The sequence below is a fragment of the Saccopteryx bilineata genome, chromosome 7 (assembly GCF_036850765.1).
Source record: "Saccopteryx bilineata isolate mSacBil1 chromosome 7, mSacBil1_pri_phased_curated, whole genome shotgun sequence".
In the NCBI taxonomy this organism is placed as follows: domain Eukaryota; kingdom Metazoa; phylum Chordata; class Mammalia; order Chiroptera; family Emballonuridae; genus Saccopteryx; species Saccopteryx bilineata.
In genome coordinates this window covers 41,957,664-41,984,160 of record NC_089496.1, presented here as the reverse complement: position 1 = coordinate 41,984,160, position 26,497 = coordinate 41,957,664, and the positions used below count along the sequence as shown (strand labels likewise).

General features: G+C 44.9%; 1 protein-coding gene and 1 pseudogene across 1 annotated transcript in view; one reads left to right on the top strand and one right to left on the bottom strand.

Moving 5' to 3' along the window:
- The window catches only part of CCDC126 (coiled-coil domain containing 126), a 37,578-nt gene extending 11,631 nt beyond the window's left edge, over window positions 1-25,947 (bottom strand). Inside the window, exons 1-2 of the mRNA XM_066239894.1 lie at window positions 25,733-25,947; window positions 2,654-3,058 (exon numbers count right to left, since the gene is read on the bottom strand). Of these exons, the coding sequence (XP_066095991.1) occupies window positions 2,654-2,891 (238 nt within the window). The 5' untranslated portion in view covers window positions 2,892-3,058; window positions 25,733-25,947. The remainder of the gene's footprint in view (window positions 1-2,653; window positions 3,059-25,732) is intronic.
- On the top strand, window positions 3,243-3,354 carry LOC136311422 (U6atac minor spliceosomal RNA; annotated as a pseudogene).
- Window positions 25,948-26,497: the final 550 nt, after the last annotated feature.

Sequence of the window (26,497 nt, the reverse complement as noted above, 5' to 3'; positions counted from 1 at the left end):
AACAATGTGCTGGACTATGTGTCAGCAAACTATAGCTGTCTGTCCTTGTAATAAAGTTTTATTGTAACACAACTACAACCATGCTTATTTAATGCAGGGGAGACCATATAACCCACAAACCTGAAAATAGTTACTACTTAGTCTTTTAAGAAAAAGTATGCCACCTCTCATATATGCCAAATTAACTGACATTCTCTCTGCTGTACTTTTACTTATCTATGTTGTATATTTCTGTAATATCTGAGTGCTTGTAATAAACATAATTTTTTTTTTTTTTACAAAAAAAAAAGTCAGAGAGAGGGATAGATAGGGACAGTCAGACAAGAACAGAGAGAGACGAGAAGCATGAAACATCGGTTTTTCCTTGCGACACCTTAGTTGTTCATTGATTGCCTTCTCACATGTGCCTTGACCGCGGGCCTTCAGTAGACCGAGTAACCCCTTGCTCGAGCCAGCGACCTTGGGTCCAAGCTGGTGAGCTCCTGCTCAAACCAGACGAGCCCGTGCTCAAGCTGGCGACCTTGGGGTCTTGAACCTGGGTCCTCCGCATCCCAGTCCAACGCTCTACCCACTGCGCCACCACCCGGTCAGGCTAAACATATTTTTATAATAAGAAATAAGTACAGGAAAGGAAAAGTAATTATAATGTACTACATGGTTCAGTAATGAATACCATTAACATACTCATAATAATAGAAACACTAATATTGTTCTAACAAAAATTATGATGGGAAAATAGCAGGACAAGAAGGACATGTATGTGTGAAAGTCGCTTGGGGTAGGTGGGATGCAATTCTGGGGAAGAAATAAAACCAAACCCTTACTGTGCATAATGGGAAGTTAACAGCTAACACCTATAATTGAAGAACCAAAAAATAGTTTATACAGCATGTTATTGAGAGGTAGAGATAATCACCAAAAAATCAGATTAAATAATTTAAAATGGTAGACTCTGAAAAATGGGAAACTTTAGGGCTCTTGGGGGATGGAAGAACTTTTTATTACAAGAATCATAACACATTTTGATTCTTTAAATACACATTTGTACAACTTTAAAACAAAAACAAAAACACTGCCACCCAGCTTAGTGTATCCCAAGGTTCTCTTTACCATGCCACAGTCGCAGAGCTCCAGGGAAAAGCAACCTGGTCTCATCTCTCCAGGCAGAGGAGAACAGAAGCTCCATATCCACACATGCTGCAGATGGCTTTTCCAGTCTACCTGAATCTTTACCAGCTAGAAGCAGCGGTCACTGGGACTTGGACATGAGCTGCAAAGTATAGAATGGTGACAATTCCAGTGCCATGCGGACTTTTCCTGGATGTGGACTTTTCCTGGACTCCTGCTCCCTGTGACAGCTCCTAACAGACTGAACTGGGGTTGGGTTGCATTTTTCAGGGATTTGGCATGGTGATGGGGCCAACTTGGACTTGGTGAACATGTTAAGGACACTACTCTTTTATGGATTCTTGCTGTATTGGCCAAGAATTTGCTTAAAGGCTTTTAATCACTGTAAAAAAAATAGAAGACTGGATAAAGAAGATGAGGCATATATACACCATGGTATACTATTCAGCTAGAAGAAATGATGACATCGGATCACTTACAGCAGAATGGTGGAATCTTGATAACATTATGCAGAGTGAAATAAGCGGATCAGAAAAAAACAAGAATTGCAGGATTCCATACATTGGCGGGACATAAAAGCGAGACTAAGAGTCATGGACAGGAGTGTGGTGATTACGGGGGGTGGGGGGAGGGAAGGAGGGAGAGGGGGAGAGGTACAAAGAAAACTGGATAGAGGGTGACGGAGGACGATCTCTCTTTGGGTGATGGGTATGCAACAGAACTAAATGACAAGATAACCTGGAAATGTTTTTTTTTAATATATGTACCCTGATTTATTGATGTCACCCCATTAAAATAAAATTTTATTTATAAATAAAAAAAAAAAAAGAACCAAAGCTGCTGTCACCTTGATCTTGGACTTCTCAGCCTCCATATCAGTGAGAATTAAATGCATGTTGTTTAAGCTAAAAAAATAAAAAATAAAAAAAACACACTGAAATAAAGAAGACAAAATGTTCTATTTCTTCTCTCACTCTTTTTTCTAAGTCTTAAAGGCAAGAGAGAATATGGTATGCATAGAGAACTGAAAACACAGCCAGACCAGGGATGTGACAGAGAGAACGGTAACAAACAATACTGGAATTATAGCAAAAGCTGCTTCAAGGAATTAACAGATACTATATAATTGATGGTCTATATTGGGCTAATTGGGAAAATGTAAATAGTAATCAAGTATGATAATTTTAATTATGTAGGAAAAGATCATTTTAAAGATATGCATATGGAAATATCTAGTCACTAATGAAATGTCACAATTTCTATAATTTAAATATTCTTCAACAAATACTGAAAAATGTTAAAGACTTAAAATGGATATATGGATATTTAACATATTATTTCTATTTTTCAGTACACTTGAATTTTCATCATAAAAAGTCAAGAAAAAATTACTTTGTAAAGACCTATGCATGAAGTAAAGAGTTAGATTTCCATGACTATCTTTATTTTTTTCCTTTTTCCATGACTATCTTTAAATGGGGATAGGCTAAAGAGGAGAAAACTAGAAATATTGTAGTTATCTTACCATATCCTGCCATCGAAGCGCCATTCTCCAAATCCACTGTGTTCTTATTTTCCTCTGCTAGAGCTTTAACATATCTCTTGCTTAAATCTAGTATTTGTTCACGTAACTTGACGCTGCTTTGATGTCTGGGTTGTAGAAAAGTATAGTGCAGTAACATCAATCCCCAAATGAGTCCAAATACAAGCAACAGTAAACTCAATTTCTGGGACATATTTTTTCTTGAGATTGTAAAAATCATCTCTCATGAAGCGAACAGACAGCAGAAAAGTTCTAGCTAAAGGCAAGCCACCAAACAAGCAAGACTTTCGAAGGGAAAAGAAAAAATCTCCTCCTCCTCCTCCACTAATATGGTATACTCTTCATCTTCAGCAAGGTTGCCTCCAACTCTGAATTAACTCTGTAAAACTGAGAAGAAAAAAGGCCATTAGTCACGACCTGTAACAGAACAGAACAGACAGAGATAGTTTTGATTTGGAACAATGCCACCTTCGTTGCCGACTTTCTCCACCACTCAGCAAACTTCTAGGTCTTTAATCAGTTTCATTTACACAGCTCTTCATTTAATAAATTTAAAATAGAAATAAATGATATGTTGTATGAAAGGAGAGAAGATGAGCACTCCCCTTGACAAGAATGGAAGAGGCCCTCAGGCCTAACAACATGCAGAAATAAGTGTCAATTCATTGAAAATATCTTTTTTAAAAAAATGCCACCATAATCACAAAATTCTTTGAATGACTTCTTGTCATTTGTTACTAAAATTATGAATATAAGGCCCTGGCCGGTTGGCTCAGTGGTAGAGCGTCAGCCTGGCGTGCAGAAGTCCCGGGATCGATTCCCGGTCAGGGCACACAGGAGAAGCGTCCATCTGCTTCTCCACCCCTCCCCTTCTCCTTCCTCTCTGTCTCTCACTTCCCTTCCCGCAGCCAAGGCTCCATTGGAGCAAAGAGGGCCCGGGCGCTGGGGATGGCTCCTTGGCCTCTGCCCCAGGCACTAGAGTGGCTCTGGTCACAACAGAGCGATGCCCCGGAGGGGCAGAGCATCGCCCCCTGGTGGGCAGAGCGTCGCCCCTGGTGGGCGTGCCGGGTGGATCCCGGTCGGGTGCATGCGGGAGTCTGTCTGACTGTCTCTCCCCGTTTCCAGCTTCAGAAAAATACAAAAAATAAAAATAAAAATAAAAAAAATTATGAATATAACATTTAGGAGTCTATTCAAATACAGGTCACCAGCGTAAATGTGTCACAGGTATTTCTCCTTCTCCTTTAAAAAGGCAAAGCCCAATGGAAGGATCCTGAAGCAGTCACGACAGGGGGCCCGTCCTGAAGCAGTCACCACAGGGGGCCCGTCCTGAAGCAGTCACCACAGGGGCCCCGTCCTGAAGCAGTCACCACAGGGGCCCCGTCCTGAAGCAGTCACCACAGGGGGCCCGTCCTGAAGCAGTCACCACAGGGGCCCCGTCCTGAAGCAGTCACCACAGGGGGCCCGGTCCTGAAGCAGTCACGACAGGGGGCCCGTCCTGAAGCAGTCACCACAGGGGCCCCGTCCTGAAGCAGTCACCACAGGGGCCCCATCCTGAAGCAGTCACCACAGGGGGCCTGTCCTGAAGCAGTCACGACAGGGGGCCCGTCCTGAAGCAGTCACAACAGGCCTCGAAAGCAAAGCCAGCAGAGGAGAAGTGAGAACATAGACCCCAAGATATTTTGGCAAGTGAAGATTACAATGGCAGCCTAGAAAGTATAGGTCACTACACACACCCAAGGCCAAAAAAGGAAGACTCAAAACCAGAGGCAAAGATGGTAGTTTTATTAAATAACAGCAACAACCATTACTACAATCACTTTGTTTCAGATTCTGTCCCAAGGTCCTTATATGAATTAACTCATTTAATCCTCACAACATCCCACACTAATGTTCTCACTTACCAGGTAAGAACACCGAGGCACAGAGAAGTTAAATAACTTGCCTAAGGTCGTACAACTGGACAGTGGTAGAGGTAGTATTCAAAGCTCGGGCTCTTCACCACCACCCCTCCTCGTTTTTCCCCTCATAATAGTTCTGAGCCTGACCAGGCAGTGGCACAGTGGATAAAGCGTCAGACTGGGATGCAGAGGACCCAGGTTCGAGACCCCAAGGTCGCCAGCTTGAGCGCGGGCTCATCTGGTTTGAGCAAAGCTCACCAGCTTGAACCCAAGGTCGCTGGCTCCAGCAAGGGGTTACTCGGTCTGCTGAAGGCCCTTGGTCAAGGCACATATGAGAAAGCAATCAATGAACAACTAAGGTGTTGCAATGCACAGTGAAAAACTAATGATGGATGCTTCTCATCTCTCTCCGTTCCTGTCTGTCTGTCCCTGTCTATCCCTCTCTGACTCACTCTCTGTCTCTGTAAAAAATAAATAAATAAATAAATTTAAATAGTTCTGAATTTACTAATCCTCTCATGAAAAATCTGCGCAATCCCCCCGGCTAAGGTCCCTGAGGAATCTTCGCTCCCTCTTGCCAGCATCAACACCGGCCCTCCCAGTCCCGCTGACTTGCTTTGCTCTGTCCTTGCGTTTCCTCCCGTTTTCTCAGGGTCTTCTATTCTCATACAGGCCAGTCTGTATTTGGGTCCCTTTGTCTTTGTCTAACCCAAGAATCATAAATCATGCCAAAGCCAGTTGTTGTGCCCACCAAAATGGGTTCTGAACCCAAACACAGAGATGACATCTGGTGTGGTCTTGTACATTTTGGCTAGTTTTTCCTGAATTTGTCTTAGGTACTGTTGCCTTTCCAGGGTGAAGGACACCAGTGACCGTTTGTTTCTGCTGAAGTAATCTGCTGGTCATGAACTTCCTGGTCTAAATAGTTACTGTGTTATTCATGATGGCAGCCAATCTTCAAGTAACCAGGAAGGGAAAAGCCACCACCTCTCTTTCATAGCAAGAAAACAAGAGAAAATTTCTGAAATATCCTAACGTCCTAAAATTAAATTACGGCAGGACAATGGCAGGAGGAAGTGACCAGGGAGGTGAATCAGTTAACAGCGGGGTTGGGTGGGGGGTGCAAAGCCAACAAAAGACTGCTCGCATTCCTGAATGTACATGGAAGCTGAATCAACAGCCAGGCAGCTATTTCAGTTCTTATAAAAAGGAATACAGGAAAAAAAAAAAAGAATACAGGACCACCAGATGCCACCACATCCTGCTCCCAGACTCCACTGTTGCCCACAGCCAATCTAGAAGCATCAAATATTTCTTTCAGGACTATCCCAGAACTTTCTCTGGCTCACCTTCTCCCACCCCCCGGCCTCCTATCTCTAGCCAATGTAAATTCTTTCAAAATAACATAACTCTTTCTTCCCCAAACCCACTGTATAGGAAGCCCTGTCATCTCCAGGACAGTAGACATGTTTGTCTTCTCCATCTAGCCCTGCCTCTGGTGGTTCAGACTGCATGCCCCAGGACCTGGCCCTTGTTCTGGCTAGCATGCAGTTCCATACACCCTTTCTTTCCAGACAACATTAACAAAAACAATAGCAGAAACTGAGTGGTGAACAATTATTGAGTTCTCATATGCCTGATTCTGAAGTAAACACTTCACAAGAGGTATTTCATTCAATATCTGCAATAACCCCAAAAGAAAGTAGTTGTTATTCTCACATTAAAGATGATCAAATTAAGGCTTAGAGAGGTTAACCTGCCTAAGAATTTTATCCAGGCAATCAGACTTTGTAACTGTGCAGGAACTCCATGTCTTTTTTTTTTTTTTTAATTATTTTTATTTATTTATTTATTCATTTTAGAGGGAAGAGAGAGAGAGAGAGAGAGAGAGAGAGAGTGAGAGAGAGAAGGGGGGAGGAGCAGGAAACTTCAACTCCCATATGTGCCTTGACCGGGCAAGGCCAGGGTTTTGAACTGGCAACCTCAGCATTCCAGGTCGATGCTTTATCCACTGCGCCACCACAGGTCTGGCAGGAACTCCATGTCTTTAACACAGCCCTTTCTCCTTCCTGCCCATCCACTCCTTTCCTTTATCATTAATCCTTAGGACATCAGATTCTGATCAGTACCAATCTATCTTAAGAATAAAGCCTGTACCCTGGCCAGTTGGCTCAGTGGTAGAGCGTCGGCTTGGCGTGCAGGAGTCCCGGGTTCGATTCCCGGCCAGGGCACACAGAAGAGGCGCCCATCTGCTTCTCCACCCCTCCCCCTCTCCTTCCTCTCTGTCTCTCTCTTCCCCTCCCACAGCCAAGGCTTCATTGGAGCAAAGTTTGCCCGGGTGCTGAAGATGGCTCTATGGCCTCTGCCTCAAGTGCTAGAATGGCTCTGATTGCAGCAGAGCGATGCCCCAGATGGGCAGAGCATCGCCCCCTGGTGGGCATGCCAGGTGGATCCCGATCGGGCGCATGCGGGAGTCTGTCTGACTGCCTCCCCGTTTCCAGCTTCAGAAAAATACAAAAAAAAAAAAAAAAAAAGAACAAAGCCTGTGGCCTGACCAGGCAGTGGTGCAGTGAATAGAGCATCAGACTGGGATGCAGAGGACACAGGTTCGAGACCCCAAGGTCGCCAGCTTGAGCGCGGGCTCATCTGGTTTGAGCAAAAAGCTCACCAGCTTGGACCCAAGGTCAAGCAAGGGTTACTCGGTCTGCTGAAGGCCTGCGGTCAAGGCACATATGAGAAAGCAATCTCACCAGCTTGGACCCAAGGTCAAGCAAGTGTTACTCGGTCTGCTGAAGGCCTGCGGTCAAGGCACATATGAGAAAGCAATCAATGAACAACTAAGGTGTCGCAATGCGCAACGAAAAACTAATGATTGATGCTTCTCATCTCTCTGTTCCTGTCTGTCTGTCCCTGTCTATCTGTCTGTCTCTCTCTCTCCGTAAAAAAAAAAAAAAAAAGAAAAGAACAAAGCCTGGGGTCTGCTGACCACAGACAGAGTTTTTTCAGCCAAGCTAAAGATAACTCGACTTCAGTTGTGTTTTATGTTTTAGCCCCAGGCCCATGAAAGTAGAATGACCCTACTGACCACACCCTCATGAAGTCAGACAGAGCAAGGCCGTGGCTGACAACAGGACCAGATACCCCGGCCCCAACCAATCAGGAGAGCCCATGACTCCAACTCCTTTAGCCACCAAGATTAATGACTTTTCCTCTGAGTAACCTTATCCTAGAAGCCATGAGGGAGCCAGGTCTTTTAGCACTGGCTTACCTGTGACTCCAGGATTGGTGCCATTTTCTCAACTAATAAACCTCCACTTTCTTTGCCGTGAGCTACTGTTCACATTTGAATGGGCTTTGATGCGCAAAGGTAAACGGAACCCTTTACTCTGGTAACAACGTCACCTTCCTGAACTTTGGTAAGAGCTACAAGTCCACAAGTTCAGAATCTTTATCTCCATTCAGGATCTCCCTTCCTTTAAAAAGGGTCCTGAAAGCCCTGGCTGGGTAGCTCAGTTGGTCAAAGTGTAGTTCCAATACGCCAAGGTTGCGGGTTCGATCCCCAGTCAGGGCACATACATGAATCAACCAATGAATGCATAAATGGGTGGAAAAGCAAATCAGTGTTCTGTTTTGTTTTTCTCTCTCTTTCCCATCCTCTCTCTCCCTTCCTCTTTCTCTCTAAATAAATTTTTAAAATTAAAAGGGTCCTTAAACCCAGGCCTATTAGAATTCATAGGTTTTATAAAATGCCACAAAAGTGACAAATCCCATGACATTAGAGAACAGGGGGTCCACGGAGGGATAAGGGGTGGACAGAAAAGGTCAAACATATGGAGCCTAATCTATAAAAAGCAAAGTCCTTCATCCTGGCCGGACAGCTAGCTCGACCAGTGAGAGCATCGTCCTGATGTGAAAAGGTGGCTGGTTCCATCCCTGGTCGGGGAACACACAGAAACAGATGATGTTTCCTTTGCTTGTTCTCTCTCTCTCTCTTGCTTGCTCCCTAAGATCAGTAATTAAATTAAAAAGTCAACCCTTCCAAGTAAGTACAAGCTTCAGAATGAAAGCCTGCTCACCCCCACGAGCTCTGCTTACAGGGTGAGGGGCAGGACTGGTGCGGGTGGAAACAAGGCTCTTCCACGGAGTCGTTAGAAAAGCACTGAGACCCACATGTGGGGGCATGAACTTCGTGATGAGATTTATTCGGGGTTGAAACGGAGGCTGCCCACAGGTTCCCAGGGTCTCATCTCCACCCGTCCTGCCATGGATCAAGTCCAGCCTAGTCCTCATTGGCTCAGTACAAAGACCAGTGTCCAGATTTTCCATGCCATGAACTCAGTCCAGCGCGTCCTCAGCCAGCCAGCATAGGCTGTGTTCCGGGATGCTCTCTGGCTGGCACTCTGCTCAGGTACCTGCTTGAAGCCTGCACTTGGGAGTCACGGTGGCCGACTCCCAGGCAGGGGCCAGCCCGTGTAGCTCCTGGCACTGCACGGCTACTTGGGGAATGCCCGAAACGAATGGGGTGAGCACATGTTCCCAAGAGAGAGAAGAAAGCCAGCTCTTTGTTAAGCCTGGATTATATTATTTCAGGTTGGAGAAAACTAGGCAACCTTTAAACTAACCAACCAACTTCCCTATCTTTCTCAGGCTGTACTGGATCCTTCCTCTAACCAATCCAATCCTTTTCCTAGCTTAGACTGACAGGCCTCTGTGGCCCCTTCATTATTACTGCCCATGCCTCAAAGTGGAAGATGCCCCCAGTGCCATCTTGACTTCTGGGCATAGTCCAGCAGAGGAATGTCTCCTGTTCCTATTCCTCCCCCCAGTAGTCTAGTCTCTGGGGAGACTGAAAAGCTGGTCCTCCCTACACGGGGGAGGGAGGAGGAGTGTTAATCCCCTTAGCAGGGCAGGGCTGCCATCCTCCGGAATGTCTGAAGCTGGCATTTCCTAGTGAAGCAAGCAGGCTTTTCAGTGTCTGCTTCTCTTTGCTCCTTTCCCTTATTAATGTCTAGCTACCTACACTGACAGTACCACCACCAGACACAGAATAAAAACAGACTGGTAGCGAGCAAGGAGGACACAGAGATGAGAAAGATATACCTTCAAAGTAATAAATCCCAGGCAACAAGGAGACCTAGTTTATACCCAGCATCTCAGTGTGAGGCCCCACAGGCCCCACAGACCTAAGCTGCAAACATTAAGAGTCCCTTCATGCTCTACACCATTTTGTGCGGCCCGCAGACTAATCCACGAAGTTCAAAATATTTTGGATAAAATTAAGTAAGCCTAGGGGCCTACTTGTATTTTTCATTTCTCTAGCATCCTAGCTAGATATTAGCTTAGTTAACAGCAGTTGTGATGCGAACTACAGTTTCTGGTCGTTTTGTGACACTGAGTAAACTGCATGTACGATTGTGCTTGTTGCACTGATTTTTTTTTGTTTTCAACTGCAGTGAGAAAAGTGTTGAGTAACAGTTGCCTTTTGTAGACCTAGTGCGGCCCGCCAAACGGCTGTGATCTTGCTCTGCGGCCCACATGCTGAGTTGAGTTTGAGACCCCTGCTCTACACTGACTGAATATCACTTGACTGTACCATCAGATTCAGAAAGAGGCCTCATGAAAGGTCTTCAGAGCCTTGACTCTGTATGGAACGTGTCCGCTCACCACTGCCCTCAACAAAATTAAAGCAGTCCATTGCAGAGAGAAGGCAGAAACCTTTATAGGGACTGCTACAGTAAAAAAGTGTGCACGCTTCGTGCCTTGCTTGGGTTTGTGTATGCTTTTCTATAGTGAAACAGTGTGTTTTCTATGTGTTTCTACAGTAAAACAGTGGGTATGAAAGGCTTTCTCTTTGGGAGCAGCAGAGGGGAGAAGCTGGGAGTAGCTAACCCCACTCCGCACTAGGGAACTACAAAAGGACACCAAAGAAGCAAGTGGGTGTGACAGCTCCCAGGAAGAAAGGACACCCTGGAGCCTTCTCTAACTTAAAAAGACTGCCAAGAACCAGTTTAAGCCTGACAAAGGGCCGAGCAGGACAAAGGCCCATGAGGAATTCTCTGAAGCAACCCAAGAAGGCCTGAAAACTGTTCTAAGGTTCCTCTAAACAAGCAATTCCAAGCACGCCCAGCAGAGATGACTAAGATTCCTACAAGGATACAATTGCAGTCTTTGGCCTCAACTCAGGGAATGTTTCACCTTAAAATCACCTAGAGAGTTTTTTCAAAATCCCAGTGCCAGGTCACACCCCATTTCAATAAATTACAGCTAGTGCTCGACTTACGGCCACGATTGGTTCCGACAGACCGGTCGTAACATGATTTGGTCATAAGTTGAGTAGGCTATATGTACAGTACTGGTGTTATATGTACAGAATGATGAATATGTACAGAATGGTGAATATGTACAGAAATGATGTTATAAAAATCTCTAAGTCATATTTTATCATAATTTTTTCATTATTATATATCATAATTTTGTGTTCATTTTATGCCATTTGTATCATCTCTACACCATTTTGTTTCTTATTTTTACATTTGTCAGGTTTAAGTAAAACACTGCATTACCAGTACAACTGGTTTAATATTTGCAAAGACAGTTTCCTCTTGGTAGACATCTTGGGAGGGGTCTGATGAAAAATATCCAAGAAACAAAACACAAATTGCTGTACTGAGTCTGGGATAACAGTTGAAATGGTGCACACGGAGATGGTAGTGCTGCCGGAAGCTGGTCCGCACTGTCGTACGCCCAGCTGGGCAACGCTTGCGCTGCCAGACGCGGAGCAGTCATGGCTAGCAATTATGGTCATAAAGTCGAATGGGCGTAAGTTGCATGGGTCGTAAGTCGATCAATATTTGTAGCATGCCTGGGAGTGGAAGTCAGGCATCAATATTTTTTAAAGAGCCCTAGGTTATTTCAATGTAGAGCAAAGTTTGGTAACCACTGTCCAAATCTCAAATTTCTTTATGAAGCAGCAATGATAGATAGCAACAAATAGGGCCATTAAAGTCAAAGTTACAAGTTAGTTCCCTTTTTTTTTTTTTTTTTTTTTTTACAGAGACAGAGAGTGAGTCAGAGAGAGGCATAGACAGGGACAGACAGACAGGAACAGAGAGAGATGAGAAGCATCAATCATTAGTTTTTCTTTGCGCGTTGCAACACCTTAGTTGTTCATTGTTTGCTTTCTCATATGTGCCTTGACAGCGGGCCCTCAGCAGACCGAGTAACCCCTTGCTGGAGCCAGCAACCTTTGGGTTCAAACTGGTGAGCCTCGCTCAAACCAGATGAGCCCGCGCTCAAGCTGGCGACCTCGGGGTCTCGAACCTGGGTCCTCTGCATCCCAGTTCGACGCTCTATCCACTGCGCCACCACCTGGTCAGGCGCAAGTCAGTTCTTTAGGTATGACATGGAACACCTATTTGGACCTTGTTGGGCAAGTGAGTTTGTAAAATTTGTGTTTTTTGAGTTTGCTCACTTTTGTTGTTAAAAATGGCGCTGGACACCAGGTATGTGATCTGTGAAATTGCCAATTACCTTCCTGCTTGGTAAGGGCCATTGTTATGCTAATGTGTGCTGGAGGAGAGGTTTTGGCGCCAAAAAAGTTTTAAAAGGAGAGAAGGAGGAGAATGAGGAGGAAGCCAGTTTTGGAGAGTGAGCGCAGAGAGGATGCAGAGTGCTGAGAAAGAAGCCAAGACGGCAGGGAAAGGGAGAGGAGAAGCTGGGGAACCAGAGGTGAGGGGCTTTGGGACTGGCGAGGCCTTTGATTCTAGGAAAAAAACAGAGAAGATTCTCCTGGTTGTGGAACCAGAGAATTTGTCAGTGGCTTTGTGAGCCCTGTGTGTCTGTTTGCTCATTAGCCGGTATGAGACTTGAATAAAGGAATGGCCCACCATTTTTTGGCTCCACTGTTTCTTTACTGTCTGCCCGAGTCCAATGGGAACCTGCACGGGAATGGCCATGACAATGGCAGTGGCCGCTGGCCTTACAAACTTGAAGTGGGGGACTTGCCCAGAATAAGAGCTGACCAGAAATAACCTCTTTTGGCCTAACTGTAGGGCTGGACAAACTTCTATTCACTAAGCATCTGCTCTTATTACCATCCTACAATGACCCTTGAAGCCCTCAACACACCTTACCTCGTCCCTAGCTCCGGATGTCTTACATACCCACGCTCCTCTTCTGTCTCTGAACCTTGCCTGTATATGAGGTTTCTGACTCTCTCAGGTATGTAAGATTCCTACACATATTTATGGGTTAAATTTGGTTATCTTCTCTTGCTAATCTGTTCCATGTCTATTTGATTATTACACCAACCAAAAGAATCTTGAGAGTAAAGTTTGTTCCTCCCCCACAAGCTATTATCGAAAAACCAGGTGTTGGTTTTAGATATGGAGAAACTGAAACTCTTGTGCACTGCTGGTAGGAACATGAAGTGCTGCAGCCATTGTAGAAAACAGTATGACAGTTCTTCAAAAAAAATAAACACAGAATTACCATATGATCTAGTAATTCCACTTCTGGGTATAATCACAAAAGAACTGAAAGCAGGGACTCAAAAAGATACTCGTGAACCAATGGTCATTGCAGCATTATAGTCACAATAGCCAATGCTGGAAACAGGCCCTGGCTGGTTGGCTCAGTGGTAGAGCACGGGCCCAGCGTGTGGAAGTCCTGGGTTCCACTCCCAGTCAGGGCACACAGGAGAAGCAACCAACTGCTTCGCCTCCCCTCCCCACCCTCTTCCCCTCCTGCAGCCATGGCTTGATTGGCTCAAGTGAGTTGGCCTTGGGCACTGAAGATGGTTCCATGAGCTCCTCCTCAGTTGCTAAAAAAAATGGCTCCAGCTGCAACAAATCAATAGCCCCAGATGGGCAGAGCATCACCCCCTAGTGAGCTTGACAGTTGGATCCCGATTGGGCACATGTGGGAGTCTGTCTCTGCCTCCCCTCATCTCACTAAATAAAAAATAAAAAATAAATTTAAAAAAAAAAACCCTGTAAGGCAAGGGGCCTGGCGCATATTCTCTCTCTGTAGCACAGCGGCCTTTTCCTCTTCCCCTTCCCCCAGGCACGTTTTTTTTTGCCTTTCTCTCCCCTCAGCTACAAGAGCCCTTCTCTTGCCTCTGTAGCTTGTTTCCCAAGTCTGCACAGCCCAGCTGGCTTACTTCCACAGCTCGTATCTTCTACCGCTGACCTTCTACATAAACTTTCACTTGTATTTGAGTCTTGGCTCTGAATTCTTTCTTAGCCAGAACACAAGGACCAAGGTCTAACATCTGGTGCTGTTCACTATTAACACAGGCAGCTCCAACATTCAGATACACAGATAGAAAGTAGAATGGTGGTTACCAGGGGCGGGGGAAGTGGGAGAATGGAGAGTTATGGTTTGAAGCTTAGGGTACAGTTTCATTTCTGCATGAAGATGTTCTGGAGACGTGCAGTGGCGATGGCCATGTGATGTGACTGCACTGAACGCCTCTGAACTACACACTTAAAAATGGTTAACATAGTACATTTTATGTAATTTTTATCATCACACACACAGAAAGTCGTATCACATCACTCCTATTAAAAACCTTCCGATGCCTGACCTGTGATGGTGCAGAGTCAGAAACTCCATCGACCTGGAACGCTGTGGTTGCTGGTTCGAAACCCTGGGCTTGCCTGGTCAAGGCACATATGGGAGTTGATGCTTCCTGCTCCTCCCAACTTTCTCTCTCTCCTTTCTCTAAAGACAATAAATAAAATCTTTTCGAAACTTTCAACAGTTTCCCACTGCACTTAGAATAGAATGAAAACTTTACCACAAATCACAAGCCCCTGCATTAACTGACTTCTACCCTTATCTCTCTCTCTGTCCTAATCACACACACACTTCCCCTTGGTCCCTGTGCTAGAACCACGCTAGACACAAGCCAATTCTTTCCAACCTCAGGGTTTACCCAATTGCTACACCTCTGCCATAAATGCTCTTCCCGTGGCTGTTCTTTTTCATCCCTTAATATTTAGCTCAAATGTCACCTCTTCAAAAAGTAGCATTCCCAATTCCATCCCCAGCTCCAGCCTCAACATACACTGTCATTCTCCATATGAAATTACATGTCCTGTCTTTAAAACCTTAAGAAGTTATTTTTATCTTCCTAAACTCTGATGTCCTGGATACTTCTATAATACAGATAATAGTACTTTCCTGACTAGGCGGTGGCACAGTGGATAGAGTGTCAGACTGGGATACAGAGGACCCAGGTTCGAGACCCCAAGGTCGCCAGCTTGAGCGCGGGCTCATCTGGTTTGAGCAAAAGCTCACCAGCTTGGACCCAAAGTCGCTGGCTTGAGCAAGGGGTTACTAGGTCTGCTGGAGGCCCACGGTCAAGGCACATATGAGAAAGCAATCAATGACCAACGAAGGTCTCGCAATGAAAAACTGAAGATTGATGCTTCTCATCTCTCTTCATTCCTGTCTGTCTGTCCCTGTCTATCCCTCTCTCTGACTCTCTCTCTGTCCCTGTAAAAATAAAACAAAAAAACCCCAATAGTACTTTCCTAATACTGGTGAGGATGAATGACACCTCATACTACTAATAAATATCAGTCTTTATTATTAGTGTCAGACATTTATGCAGCAATGCCAATAATTCTTGATAACCTAAGTAATTTGATTTAATACAGTTAACACTTGAGTTTAATTTGCTAGACCCAAATAAAACCCCTCTGATTATAGCTCTCATGGTCCTCTATAATCCAGTTCCCAAAGACCAAATTTATTTCCCATTATTCACAAAAATATTTCCTTCAATCAAGCCAGTTTCAGCCATAGTAATATAATACCTTACATTTGGCCCTGGCAGGTAACTCGGTTGGTTAGAGGGCATCATCCTGATATGCGAGGGTTGCAGGTTTGAACTCGGGTCAGGACACATACAAGAATCAACCAATGGCCTGACCTGTGGTGGCGCAGTGGATAAAGCGTTGACCTGGAAACGCTGAGGTTGCCGGTTCAAAACCCTGGGCTTGCCTGGTCAAGGCACATATGGGAGTCGATGCTTCCTGCTCCTCCCCCCTTCTCTCTCTCTCTCTCTCTCTCTCTCTCTCTGTCTCCTCTAAAATAAATAAAAAATAAAAATAATTTAAAAATAAAAATCAATAAATAAAATTAAAAAAAAAAAAGAATCAACCAATGAATGCATAAATAAGTGGAAAACAAATCAATGTTTCTCTCTCTCTAAATTCAATAAATAAAAATGTAAATAAAAAATAAAATCTCAATGAACAACTAAGGAACCACAACGAAGAATTGATGTTTCTCATCTCTCTCCCTTCCTGTTTGTCTCTATCTGTCCCTCTCTCTGCCTCTGCCACAAAAAATTAACTAATTAATTAATTAAATCAATACAGTTTTTAAATTTAAAAGTAAGTAGGCCCTGGCCGGTTGGCTCAGTGGTAGAGCGTCGGCCTGGCGTGCAGGAGTCCCAGATTCGATTCCCGGCCAGGGCACACAGGAGAAGCGCCCATCTGCTTCTCCACCCCTCCCCCTCTCCTTCCTCTCTCTCTCTTCCCCTCCCGCAGCCAAGGCTCCATTGGAGCAAAGTTGGCCCGGGCGCTGAGGATGGCTCCATAACCTCTGCCTCAGGCACTAGAATGGCTCTGGATGCAACAGAGCGATGCCCCAGATGGGCAGAGCATCGCCCCCTGGTGGGCATGCCGGGTGGATCCCAGTTGGGCACATGCGGGAGTCTGTCTGACTGCCTCCCTGTTTCCAACTTCAGAAAAATGCAAAAAACAAAAAAAATTAAAAGTAAGTAAATAAACACATCCCTGAGCCTAACCTCACCTCCTCCTAAGCAGCAATGTGACCTCTCTGCAATGCTTTTTGGGTGTGAAGGGGCAGAGAAGATGGAAATTTTGAGGTAAAATTAAAGTATCTTCAATTATTCCATTTCCGGACTGGAATAACCCAATCCCCTCCTATTTCAGATGAAGAAACTAAAGCCTGGAAATGTTAAGTGTCTTGCCCAGCATGAGACAACTCTGTTGGAGAAAATACACTGGTCCAGAACACGGGTCCTTGCTCACAACTTAGGTTTTCTCCACACCACACTACCTCCCTGACCTCTGCTGAGTGGACTGTAACACTAAGGGAAGCTTGTTCTCTTCTGCTCTAGAAGAAGGTAACCAGAAAACAGTAATGGCAGTTTAGAGCAAAGATACTAAAGTTTAAGATCTGTATCTTAGAGTATTCATTAAGTTATCAAGCTGACACATTAAAGTTTCAAATATGCGCCTGACCTGTGGTGGCGCAGTGGATAAAGCGTCGACCTGGAAACGCTGAGGTCGCTGGTTCAAAACCCTGGGCTTGCCTGGTCAAGGCACATATGGGAGTTGATGCTTTCTGCTCCTCCTTCCCCCTTCTCTCTCACTCTCTCTCCTCTCTAAAAATTAATAAAAAAATAAAAATTAAAAATAAATAAACGGAGGACCCGGGTTCGATTCCCGGCCAGGGCACACAGGAGAAGCGCCCATTTGCTTCTCCACCCCTCCGCCGCGCTTTCCTCTCTGTCTCTCTCTTCCCCTCCCGCAGCCAAGGCTCCATTGGAGCAAAGATGGCCCGGGCGCTGGGGATGGCTCTGTGGCCTCTGCCTCAGGCGCTAGAGTGGCTCTGGTCGCAACATGGCGACGCCCAGGATGGGCAGAGCATCGTCCCCTGGTGGGCAGAGCATCGCCCCATGGTGGGCGTGCCGGGTGGATCCCAGTCGGGCACATGCGGGAGTCTGTCTGACTGTATCTCCCTGTTTCCAGCTTCAGAAAAATGCAAAAAAAAAAAAATAATAAATAAATAAATAAATAAATAAAAAGTTTCAAATATGTTTTAGTCAAATAAATCAAAATATTACAAAGTTGCTATAAAAAGTATTTAAGCAATCGTAGATCTTAGTTTTGTTTTTTACATATGCAAAAAACTACAATAAAAAAAAATATATGAAGTAGCTTGACCAGGCGGTGGCACAGTGGATACAGCATCGGACTGGGATGCAGAGAACCCAGGTTTGAAACCCCAAGGTCACTGGTTTGAGAGCATGCTCACAAGCTTGAGTGTGGGGTCACTGGCTTGAGCATGGGATCATAGACATGACTATGGTCGCTGGCTTGAGCCCAAAGGTCGCTGGCTTGAAGCCCAAAGTTGCTAGCTTGAGCAAGGGTACTCACTCTGCTGTAGCCTCCCCACCCCATTCAAAGTACATATAAGAAAGTAGTCAATGAACAACTAAGGTGCCGCAATAAAGAACTGATGCTTCTCATCTCTCTCCTTTCCTGTCTGTCTGTTTCTATCTGACCCTCTCTCTGTCACCAAATATATATACATATGAAGTAAAACAAAGATAAATACAAGGTCTTCTGATGTAGACACCTTCACCATGATCAGTAGACACAGTGATAAGAACACATTTCCAAAAAAAAGAACTTTGGGAAGAGGAATTGAGGTGGATGCATAAGGGCCCAGGCTCAAACTGTCACCAGTTCCACAATCTTGTTCTGTGTCCTTGGTTCAAGAGAATAATTTCAGATGAGAGATGCAAACAGCAAAAGCAGGTAGCGGTTTATTTAGCAAAAGAAAGTACACTTGGAAGACTTCCAAGCAGGCAACTCAGACGCATCTGAGTGTCCACTTGGTTACATAGTCAGATTTTGATGCTTGACCAGGCACCTCCCCCACCTCCCGGCTCCTCCTCCCGGCCAGAACACTCTTTCCCATGGCACGGCACATCTCTGCCAGTAGTGGGAGGTGGCACAGCTGAGCTGTTCATATTTTAGGCCACCCGCATGTTCTTCTCTATCATTTTGCCCTTTCACATCGAGCACCCCAGTCCAAAGTCATATATGGGTCACTGCCTTATTCGTCAGTCACTTTGTATATGCTCCCCACAGGTGCAGCTGCCAGGGGCATGCGCATCAGAGGCTCCAGAGCCAAATTCAGCCATCTGGTTATCAGCTGATGGTTACGTTTAAGGTTGACTTACTCTCCTTCTTTCTGTTCCCCTCCCGGCTCATGTCTGAATAGCTACCTCCTCTAACAAAATCCATCTTTACTACAGGCAGTTTCATTTAAAACATGAAAGAACTTGGTTTATTGATTCATTTGCTCACTTACTCATTCACAATAGCTTTTAAAGTACCTTGTATGTGCCAGAAACTGAGCTGTAAAAGGTGAAACAAGGTAAGACAGGAGTCTTGTTCTTCCAGAGATTATGCTTTAGTAGGAGTGGGACAATAAACAAGCAAACACAGAAACAAGCTCGTTTCAGCCTGTAAATTGCTATGGAGAAAATAAACGACAATGTGAGAACGTCTGGGGAGGTGTAAGGTCAGGGAAGACCCTCTGAGGAGGTCTGATCTGAGAAAGTAGAGGAAGCACAAAGACTGGTTCCAATTACCTTCCAACTAAAACCTTCAGAATTCCTCTCTGACCAGGATCTTGGGAGCAGCCAGTAAATTCCTTATTCTTAGCCACCTCAAGGCCAAACCAATGAGAAGGAGAGGGACCCCAATGCCCAGCACGGAGTGATCTGCTTTGGGGAAATCGTACAAAGTGAAAAGAAGGAAACCCAGAAGCAGAGAAAGACAGGTATTCCCCTCTCTCCTGAGAACGTCGGTTGCTGTCTGGTAATGTACAGGAATAGTAATGACCTAATAGGGTGATCTTTTACACAGAAAAACATAAGTCTTACTGTCATTTTCTAATATGAAGGGGGCAGCAGCAAGATGAGTGTGGAATAAAGTCTAGGTAGCATACCACTGGCATGCTAACTTACAATTGTTATTAAGCATTTTAAATGTGCTTTCTTCAAACTCTAAAATATTCCTTTTTTAAAAAAAAAACAACACAAACTGGCCCTGGCCGGTTGGCTCAGTGGTAGAGCGTTGGCCTGGTGTGCAGGAGTCCCGGGTTCGATTCCCAGCCAGGGCACACAGGAGAAGCGCCCATCTGCTTCTCCACCTCTCTCCCTCTCCTTCTTCTCTGTCTCTCTCTTCCCCTCCCGCAGCCGAGGCTCCATTGGAGCAAAGTTGGCCCGGGCGCTGAGGATGGCTCTGTGGCCTCTGCCTCAGGCACTAGAATAGTTCTGGTCACAACAGAGCAATGTCCCAGATGGGCAGAGAATTGCCCCCTGGTGGGCATGCTGGGTGATTCCCAGTCGGGCGCGTGCGGGAGTCTGACTGCCTCCCTGTTTCCAGCTTCGGAAAAATGCACACACAAAAAAAAACTTATAAAAAACAAAGAACATGGGGATATTGTTTTCTTTATTATATTTATTACAAGACTTAACATCTCCACGCCAATTTGTAAGATCTTTGGAAATCTGTACATCTCCAGAAATCTGGTTTAAGTTTTACTATGCCATTTGCCAAACAGCAAACATCAACCCACTAGATGTTTAAGCAATTTTTCGATGGTTCCTCCCTAGACCGGACAAATATATTCGTCTGCCATTATTAGTAAGGACAAGTAAAGACAGAGAATCAGTGAATATTTAAACTACAGCACTGGCATTATAAACATAAAGAGGACTGACTACCCAACATCAAACAAATGGGGGGAAATTAGGCATCCAAACTCTCAGCCCAGAACTGCAATGTTTTCCAAAAACAAGAAGCAGATTCAACTTAAAAAAAAAAAAAAAAAAAGGATAAAACAGAAGCCATCAGAGTAGGCTGTACATACTACAGATTTTGTTTTGTGATACATTTCTTTCGGTTTAGATATGTATGTATACATATGTCTTTTTTTTTTTCTTTTTTCTTTTTTTTTTTTTTTTTTTTTTTATTTTTCTGAAGCTGGAAACGGGGAGAGACAGTCAGACTCCCGCATGCGGCCGACCGGGATCCACCCGGCACACCCACCAGGGGCGATGCTCTGCCCACCAGGGGGCCATGCTCTGCCCCTCCGGGGCGTCGCTCTGCCGCGACCAGAGCCACTCTAGCGCCTGGGGCAGAGGCCAAGGAACCATCCCCAGCGCCCGGGCCATCTTTGCTCCAATGGAGCCTTGGCTGCGGGAGAGGAAGAGAGAGACAGAGAGGAAGGAGGGGGTGGGGGTGGAGAAGCAAATGGGCGCTTCTCCTATGTGCCCTGGCTGGGAATCGAACCCGGGTCCCCCGCACGCCAGGCCGACGCTCTACCGCTGAGCCAACCGGCCAGGGCCCATATGTCTTTTTCATACAAAGATACACACAGTTATACATCTATGAAATCTTGATATAAAGACTTTTGGTATGGGTTGCAGTCAATTTTTTTATTTTATTTTATTTTACTTTAAATTGAAGGTATTGGGAGGACACCAGTTAACATAATTATACAGGTTTTCGGTGCCTGATTCTACAACAAATCTCTACACCATACTGTGTTCATCCTGCAGTCAAAAATGTTAAAAAAAAACAAACAAAAAAAAAAAAACACTGCATTTCACACTGCCTGTCTTAAAATACTTCCCTGTATTTTTACATAAACACTGCGATAGCAACATTAAAAACATTAATAGATGGCTAACCCTACCTTAAAAAATCTCTCCTTCAAATCCCATTTTTGCATTTATTCCATGTTCTGCTTCTTGTACTGTGGTGACTACAGCTAAAGCAATTATTCACAGCAATAGCAGCAACTAGCGAGCAGAAACCCTCTCTATCAGCCAGAGGTGCTCCAGGAATCACTGCCTGTTGGTCTCCTAGGGAATTCACAGCTAGAGAGGCAGGTATTTATTACAAAAAGGGCACAGTATGTTCAGCAGGGCTCAGCAGTTCAGAGTTCTCTCCAAAAAAGATGCAGAAACAAGTCCTCCACTGATCTGACCTCAGAATGTAATTTCAGGGGGAAAGGCTCATTCCAAAAATACTTTCTCTACATAATACTGCCTAAGGCTAGTATCTAGGGGGGAAATTTTAATATAGGACACAGCCCTTCAGTCCTAACTAGGTGAGATTTAAAATGTGAACTGCCTTGAGAAAAGCTACAGTTAAACTTCAGTTGAGATATAGACATAACATATTTAAAGACACTAGATCATTTTTAGATGCCAGATGTTTTTTTAAGTTTTTATTGATTGATTTTAGAGAGGAAGGGAGGAAGAGAGAAGCAAAGAGAGAAACCGATTTGTTGTTTCACTTATTTATGCGTTCATTGGTTGAATCTTGTATCTGCTCTGGCTCGAGATGAAACCTGCAACCTTGGTATAGCAGGATGACTCTCTAACCAACTGAGCTACCCAGCCAGGGCTGAGAGAATGAAGAGAAGACTGTAGCTCTAAGAGTACAAAGAAAACGGGTGAAGTCAGGGTTAAGACAACAAAATATTAAAGCAAAAGGGAAACTACTCAATTATCATGCCCTAGTACAAATTTACTCTAAAATATATTATGCAGTACTAGATATTTCAGCCACAGAATCTGACCTGCCCAAAGCCTCAGCCAATCATGTTCTGGGCCACATGAGCCTACCTACCCTCCACAGCTAACCAGACTAGCACTGGGCACCTTTGCCTGAGGCCTCGGACAGAGAAGATGCCCTTAAGAAAACCAGGATGCTGCCTGAGCATTGGTGGCGCAGTGGATAGAGCATCAACCTGGGACGCTGAGGTCCCTGGTTCAAAACCCCAAGATCACCGGCTTGAGCTCACGATCATCAACATGTCCCCAAGGTCACTGGCTCGGCTGGAGCCCTCCCTCAAGCCCCCCTCAAAGCACATATGAAAAGCAATCAATGAACTAAAGTGAAGCAACTATGAGTTGATACTTATCTCTCTTCTTCTTCTCTCCCTTCATGCCTCTCTCACTCTCAAAAAAGAAAAAGAAAGAAAACCAGGATGCTGAGAGTGAAAGCAAAAAGGGAAAGAATTCACAAAAAGCCGCAATGAGGTTGGATTAGGGGATTGACAAACCAGACTTATAAACAAGCACACATAGTAAGTAAGCAGAGGCTGTGAATAAAAGAAAAGAGATACATGTAGTGGGGAGGAAAAGAACTAAGCATGTCAGAAATGCAAAGGAAGCACATGCAGCTCGTGAAAGAAAGGTGAACTCGGCAGTAGAGATTCTTGTTTGCGGCAGCTTTCTAGATCTTTCATACGTATCCCCTTCCTAAGACACAAATAAATGACTAAAAGGGTTTACATCCATTTATTTTTCACATTAAAAAGAATGTTTAAAAACCCTTACTGTTGAAAGTCCTTGGAATCAGACCAAGCCATGATTTTAGAGGAGGAAATTGAGGACCACAAAGGGATCTAAGGTTACACAGATGGTGACAGAGCTGGGACAAGAACCAAGGTCTCCTATTACCGTAGTCTTTACCCTCTACCCTACACTGTATAAAAACAGAAACAGAAACATTTTTATTGCATTTTTTCTTTTATTTTTTTCGTTTTTTATACTTCTTCCTTGTTTTTTAAAACTTTTTTTCAAAACACATATTTTTGCCACATGTTTTTAAATGAATCAGAAATCTTGGCCCTGGATGATTGCTCAGCTGATTACTGCAGTGGTCCTCAAACTTTTTTGGGCCATGGACAGGCTTAATGTCAGAAAATATTTTCACGGACCGGCCTTTAGGGTGGGACAGATAAATGTATCACGTGACCGAGACAAGCGTCAAGAGTGAGTCTTAGATGGATTAACAGAGGGAATCTGGTCATTTTTAAAAATAAAACATTGTTCAGACTTAAATATAAATAAAACAGAAATAATGTAAGTTATTTATTCTTTCTCTGCGGAACGGTACCAAATGGCCCACGGCCCGGGGGTTGGGGACCACTGGGTTAGAGCATCATCCCAGAGCTCAGAGGTTGCCAGTTTGATCCCCGGTCGGGGCACATACAGGAACAGGTAGATGTCTCTCTCTCCCTCCCTCCCTCCCTTCTTCTTGAAAATCAATAAATAAAAATAAAAAATTTTAAAAAAAGAAATCTTTATTTGCATATGCCATCTCCCATAGTTTAAGATTTCTACTAATTTATTCTCTGGCTCTCTGTTATCCTTATGAAATACACTCGTTAGATTTCTCCTTTTCTTCTGAAAAAAAAAAAAACACTTTAAATATATCTGTCGCTAATGATATCACACAGAAAATTCATCAGGCACTACTGGCTTCTCCCCAATATAACTGTACATTCAAGCACAGCATCACTCAAGACACATTGTCACATATTGCACAGTCGTGTTTGAACTCAAAGTAGTGTAAAACATTTTAATTTAAAAAAAAAATTTCCACTAAGGACCGTAAAGATTTCTTTGAGCAATGTCAGTAAAATTCAGGAGCAAATAGTGCAAGAATAACCAAAACTAAAGAGGAGCTAGTGTGAAATGGTTCAAAGTCATTTCCTTTAAAATTTATTACATCCAATCAGCCTGTCCTGAGAACAAAAACTACAACTGGGAAACACAAATCCCAAAGGCAGGAAATTACTAACCGGTGGGAAAGAGTAAAAAGAGGTAGAATAAAGTCGGTACAGGGTTGAAAAGATGGTGAAGCCCCACATCAGGATCGCAGAACACTTAGATGCTTACTCTGCCAAAACACTTAAGCTCCTCTAAGGATCCCACAAAGGACAAAGCTGGGAGGAGGGGTGGATAAGTCCTTCTCTGTATCTGGAAAGCTGAGCCACAAAAAAGCAGAGTCATCAATTTCCTTAAAAATATTATCAGCCATCTTAAAACAGAGGAAATTAGGAAGACAACATATTTTTTTTAATTCTTTGCTTAGGTTTAAGATGAACAAGGCATAAAGTGAACACACAACCTAGAGCGATAATGATTAAATAAAGAAAAGCACAAAACTCACAAATCCAGAGGCTACTTCAGTATAACTAATGAAAGTATCATATTCAAAAGATTTTTTGTCAAATAAAGAATGAGTGGCAATGTAAGCGTATTACTTCTTAATCTAACAACCTAAAGGTGTGTATTTTATCTCCATTTGATAGATGAGAACACTCAGGCATACAGCCTTTAATTAACCTAAGTCACAAAGCCAGGCAGTGACTTGTCAGGATTGGAACTCAGGCTGTCTGGGCCACACTTAACACCGCTATGGAGAGAGAGCATAAGCAGTTTTCCGTTCCTTTTCAGTCACCCAGGAGCTGAGTTTTAAAGAATAAGGATTTAAAAGGGGAGCATTTGGCTTTTTTCTCTCTCTCAAAGTTTTGGATGAAAAACGGGCCACATACTAAACCTAACAAGCTCAGGGGAGGCCTGCATGGTGGACCTTTCAAACTCAGAGACCTAAAGTAACTACTTAGGATAGTCTGAAATCAGCACTTCCTAACTAAAAACAAGAGTCCTGGCAGGTATCTTCCTGTAAAAAGGGCAATCTTTAACTGAGCCTGCCTATTGCCTTTTTGCATCTACTACAACATACCTTTGAAATGTCAGGATAATTTCCTTTCTCCAGACCCCTCAGGGCACAATCACAGCATCAGAGCACAGACTGCAGAACCTCGCATTGTTATTATTATAGAGTTAATTAGTGCCTGTTAACTACCTTTTACCCACCACCTTAAAAGTGTCTATTTGTTTTTACTTTGTATCCAATCTCCGAGATTTCCCGATTTGCTTTCTCCCACCTCCCTAATCTACCCGATTCTGCTATATAAAATAAGTGGTGAAGTGCAATTTCCCGGAGATTTTCTCAATCTGTTGAGATTTTGCTTCCCAGGAATTGTCAGTTTGGCTCAAATAAACTCCTAACAATTCTTACAGGTTCGGATATTTCTCATCTCCACAAAGTAGAAGAGAGCTGAGCTGTCAAAAACAAAAAGAAGCGAGTGCGGCTGCAGCGGCAGCGCTCCACCTCTGCAGCTCGGGTCCGGCGCTCCCCCCGCCGGCAACCACGGGACTGAGCCTGCCCCGCTCGATCACGCAGCCAGAGCCAGCCTCGGATCTCCGCTCGGGGCCCACGGGGCCGCGGCTGTCAGATCCAGAGGGGCAGGGACAAAGGTGGCGGCCGGGGCTGCCAGCCGGTCCCCAAGCCGGGTCCCCGCGGACGCCCAGCGGCAGCCGGCCGGGTGCGGCGGGGGGCGGGGCGCAGCCGAGGAGGGGCGGCCACTCGGCCCGCGGTTCCGCGAGTGGAGCGGGCGGGCGCCTGGGACGCCTCCAGCCCCCGCTTCCCTCTCGCCCCCTGCCCATTACCTTGTCTATGGGCTTCTCGTCACCGTCGCCGCCACCCGCGGTCTCCCGGGCGGCGCAGCGAAAGCCGAGTAGAGGGCGTCGGCTGCGCCCCGCGCCGGCGAAGCAGCCTCCAGGTCGGGATGGAGAAGGACGCGACTCGGGATCAAGCTCGAGGTTGCCTCCAGCTTGTGCAGACTACTCTTCTCGTCCCTCGCACTCCGCTTCCGCTCCGCCTCCCGGCCCGGCCGGGCCCTTCCCCCACTCCGGAGACGAGGCGCCCGCACCGCGCGGCATTGTAGGAGTTGTAGTCCCAGAATGCGAAGAGGCCGCACGTGCTCCGAGCCCCTCCGCTCCCACTTCGGGTCAGGTCGACGCCGTTGCGTAGCAACCAGAGGGGACAGGGACTGCTCTTGTCTGCTTGACTCGTTGCAGTAGCTGGAAGAGGAATGTGAGCATCTTACTCCTGACCCAGCAGCAGGGAATCAACAATTCTTTTTTTTTTTTTTTTTTTTTTAAATAAATTTTTATTAATGGTAATGGGATGACATTAATAAATCAGGGTACATATATTCAAAGAAAACATGTCTAGGTTATTTTGTCATCAAATTATGTTGCACACCCCTCGCCCAAAGTCAGATTGTCCTCCGTCACCCTCTATCTAGTTCTCTGTGCCCCTCCCCCTCCCCCTAACTCTCTCCCTCCCTCCCTCCCATGTCCTCCCTCCCCCCCCACCCTTGGTAACCACCACACTCTTGTCCATGTCTCTTAGTCTCATTTTTATGTTCC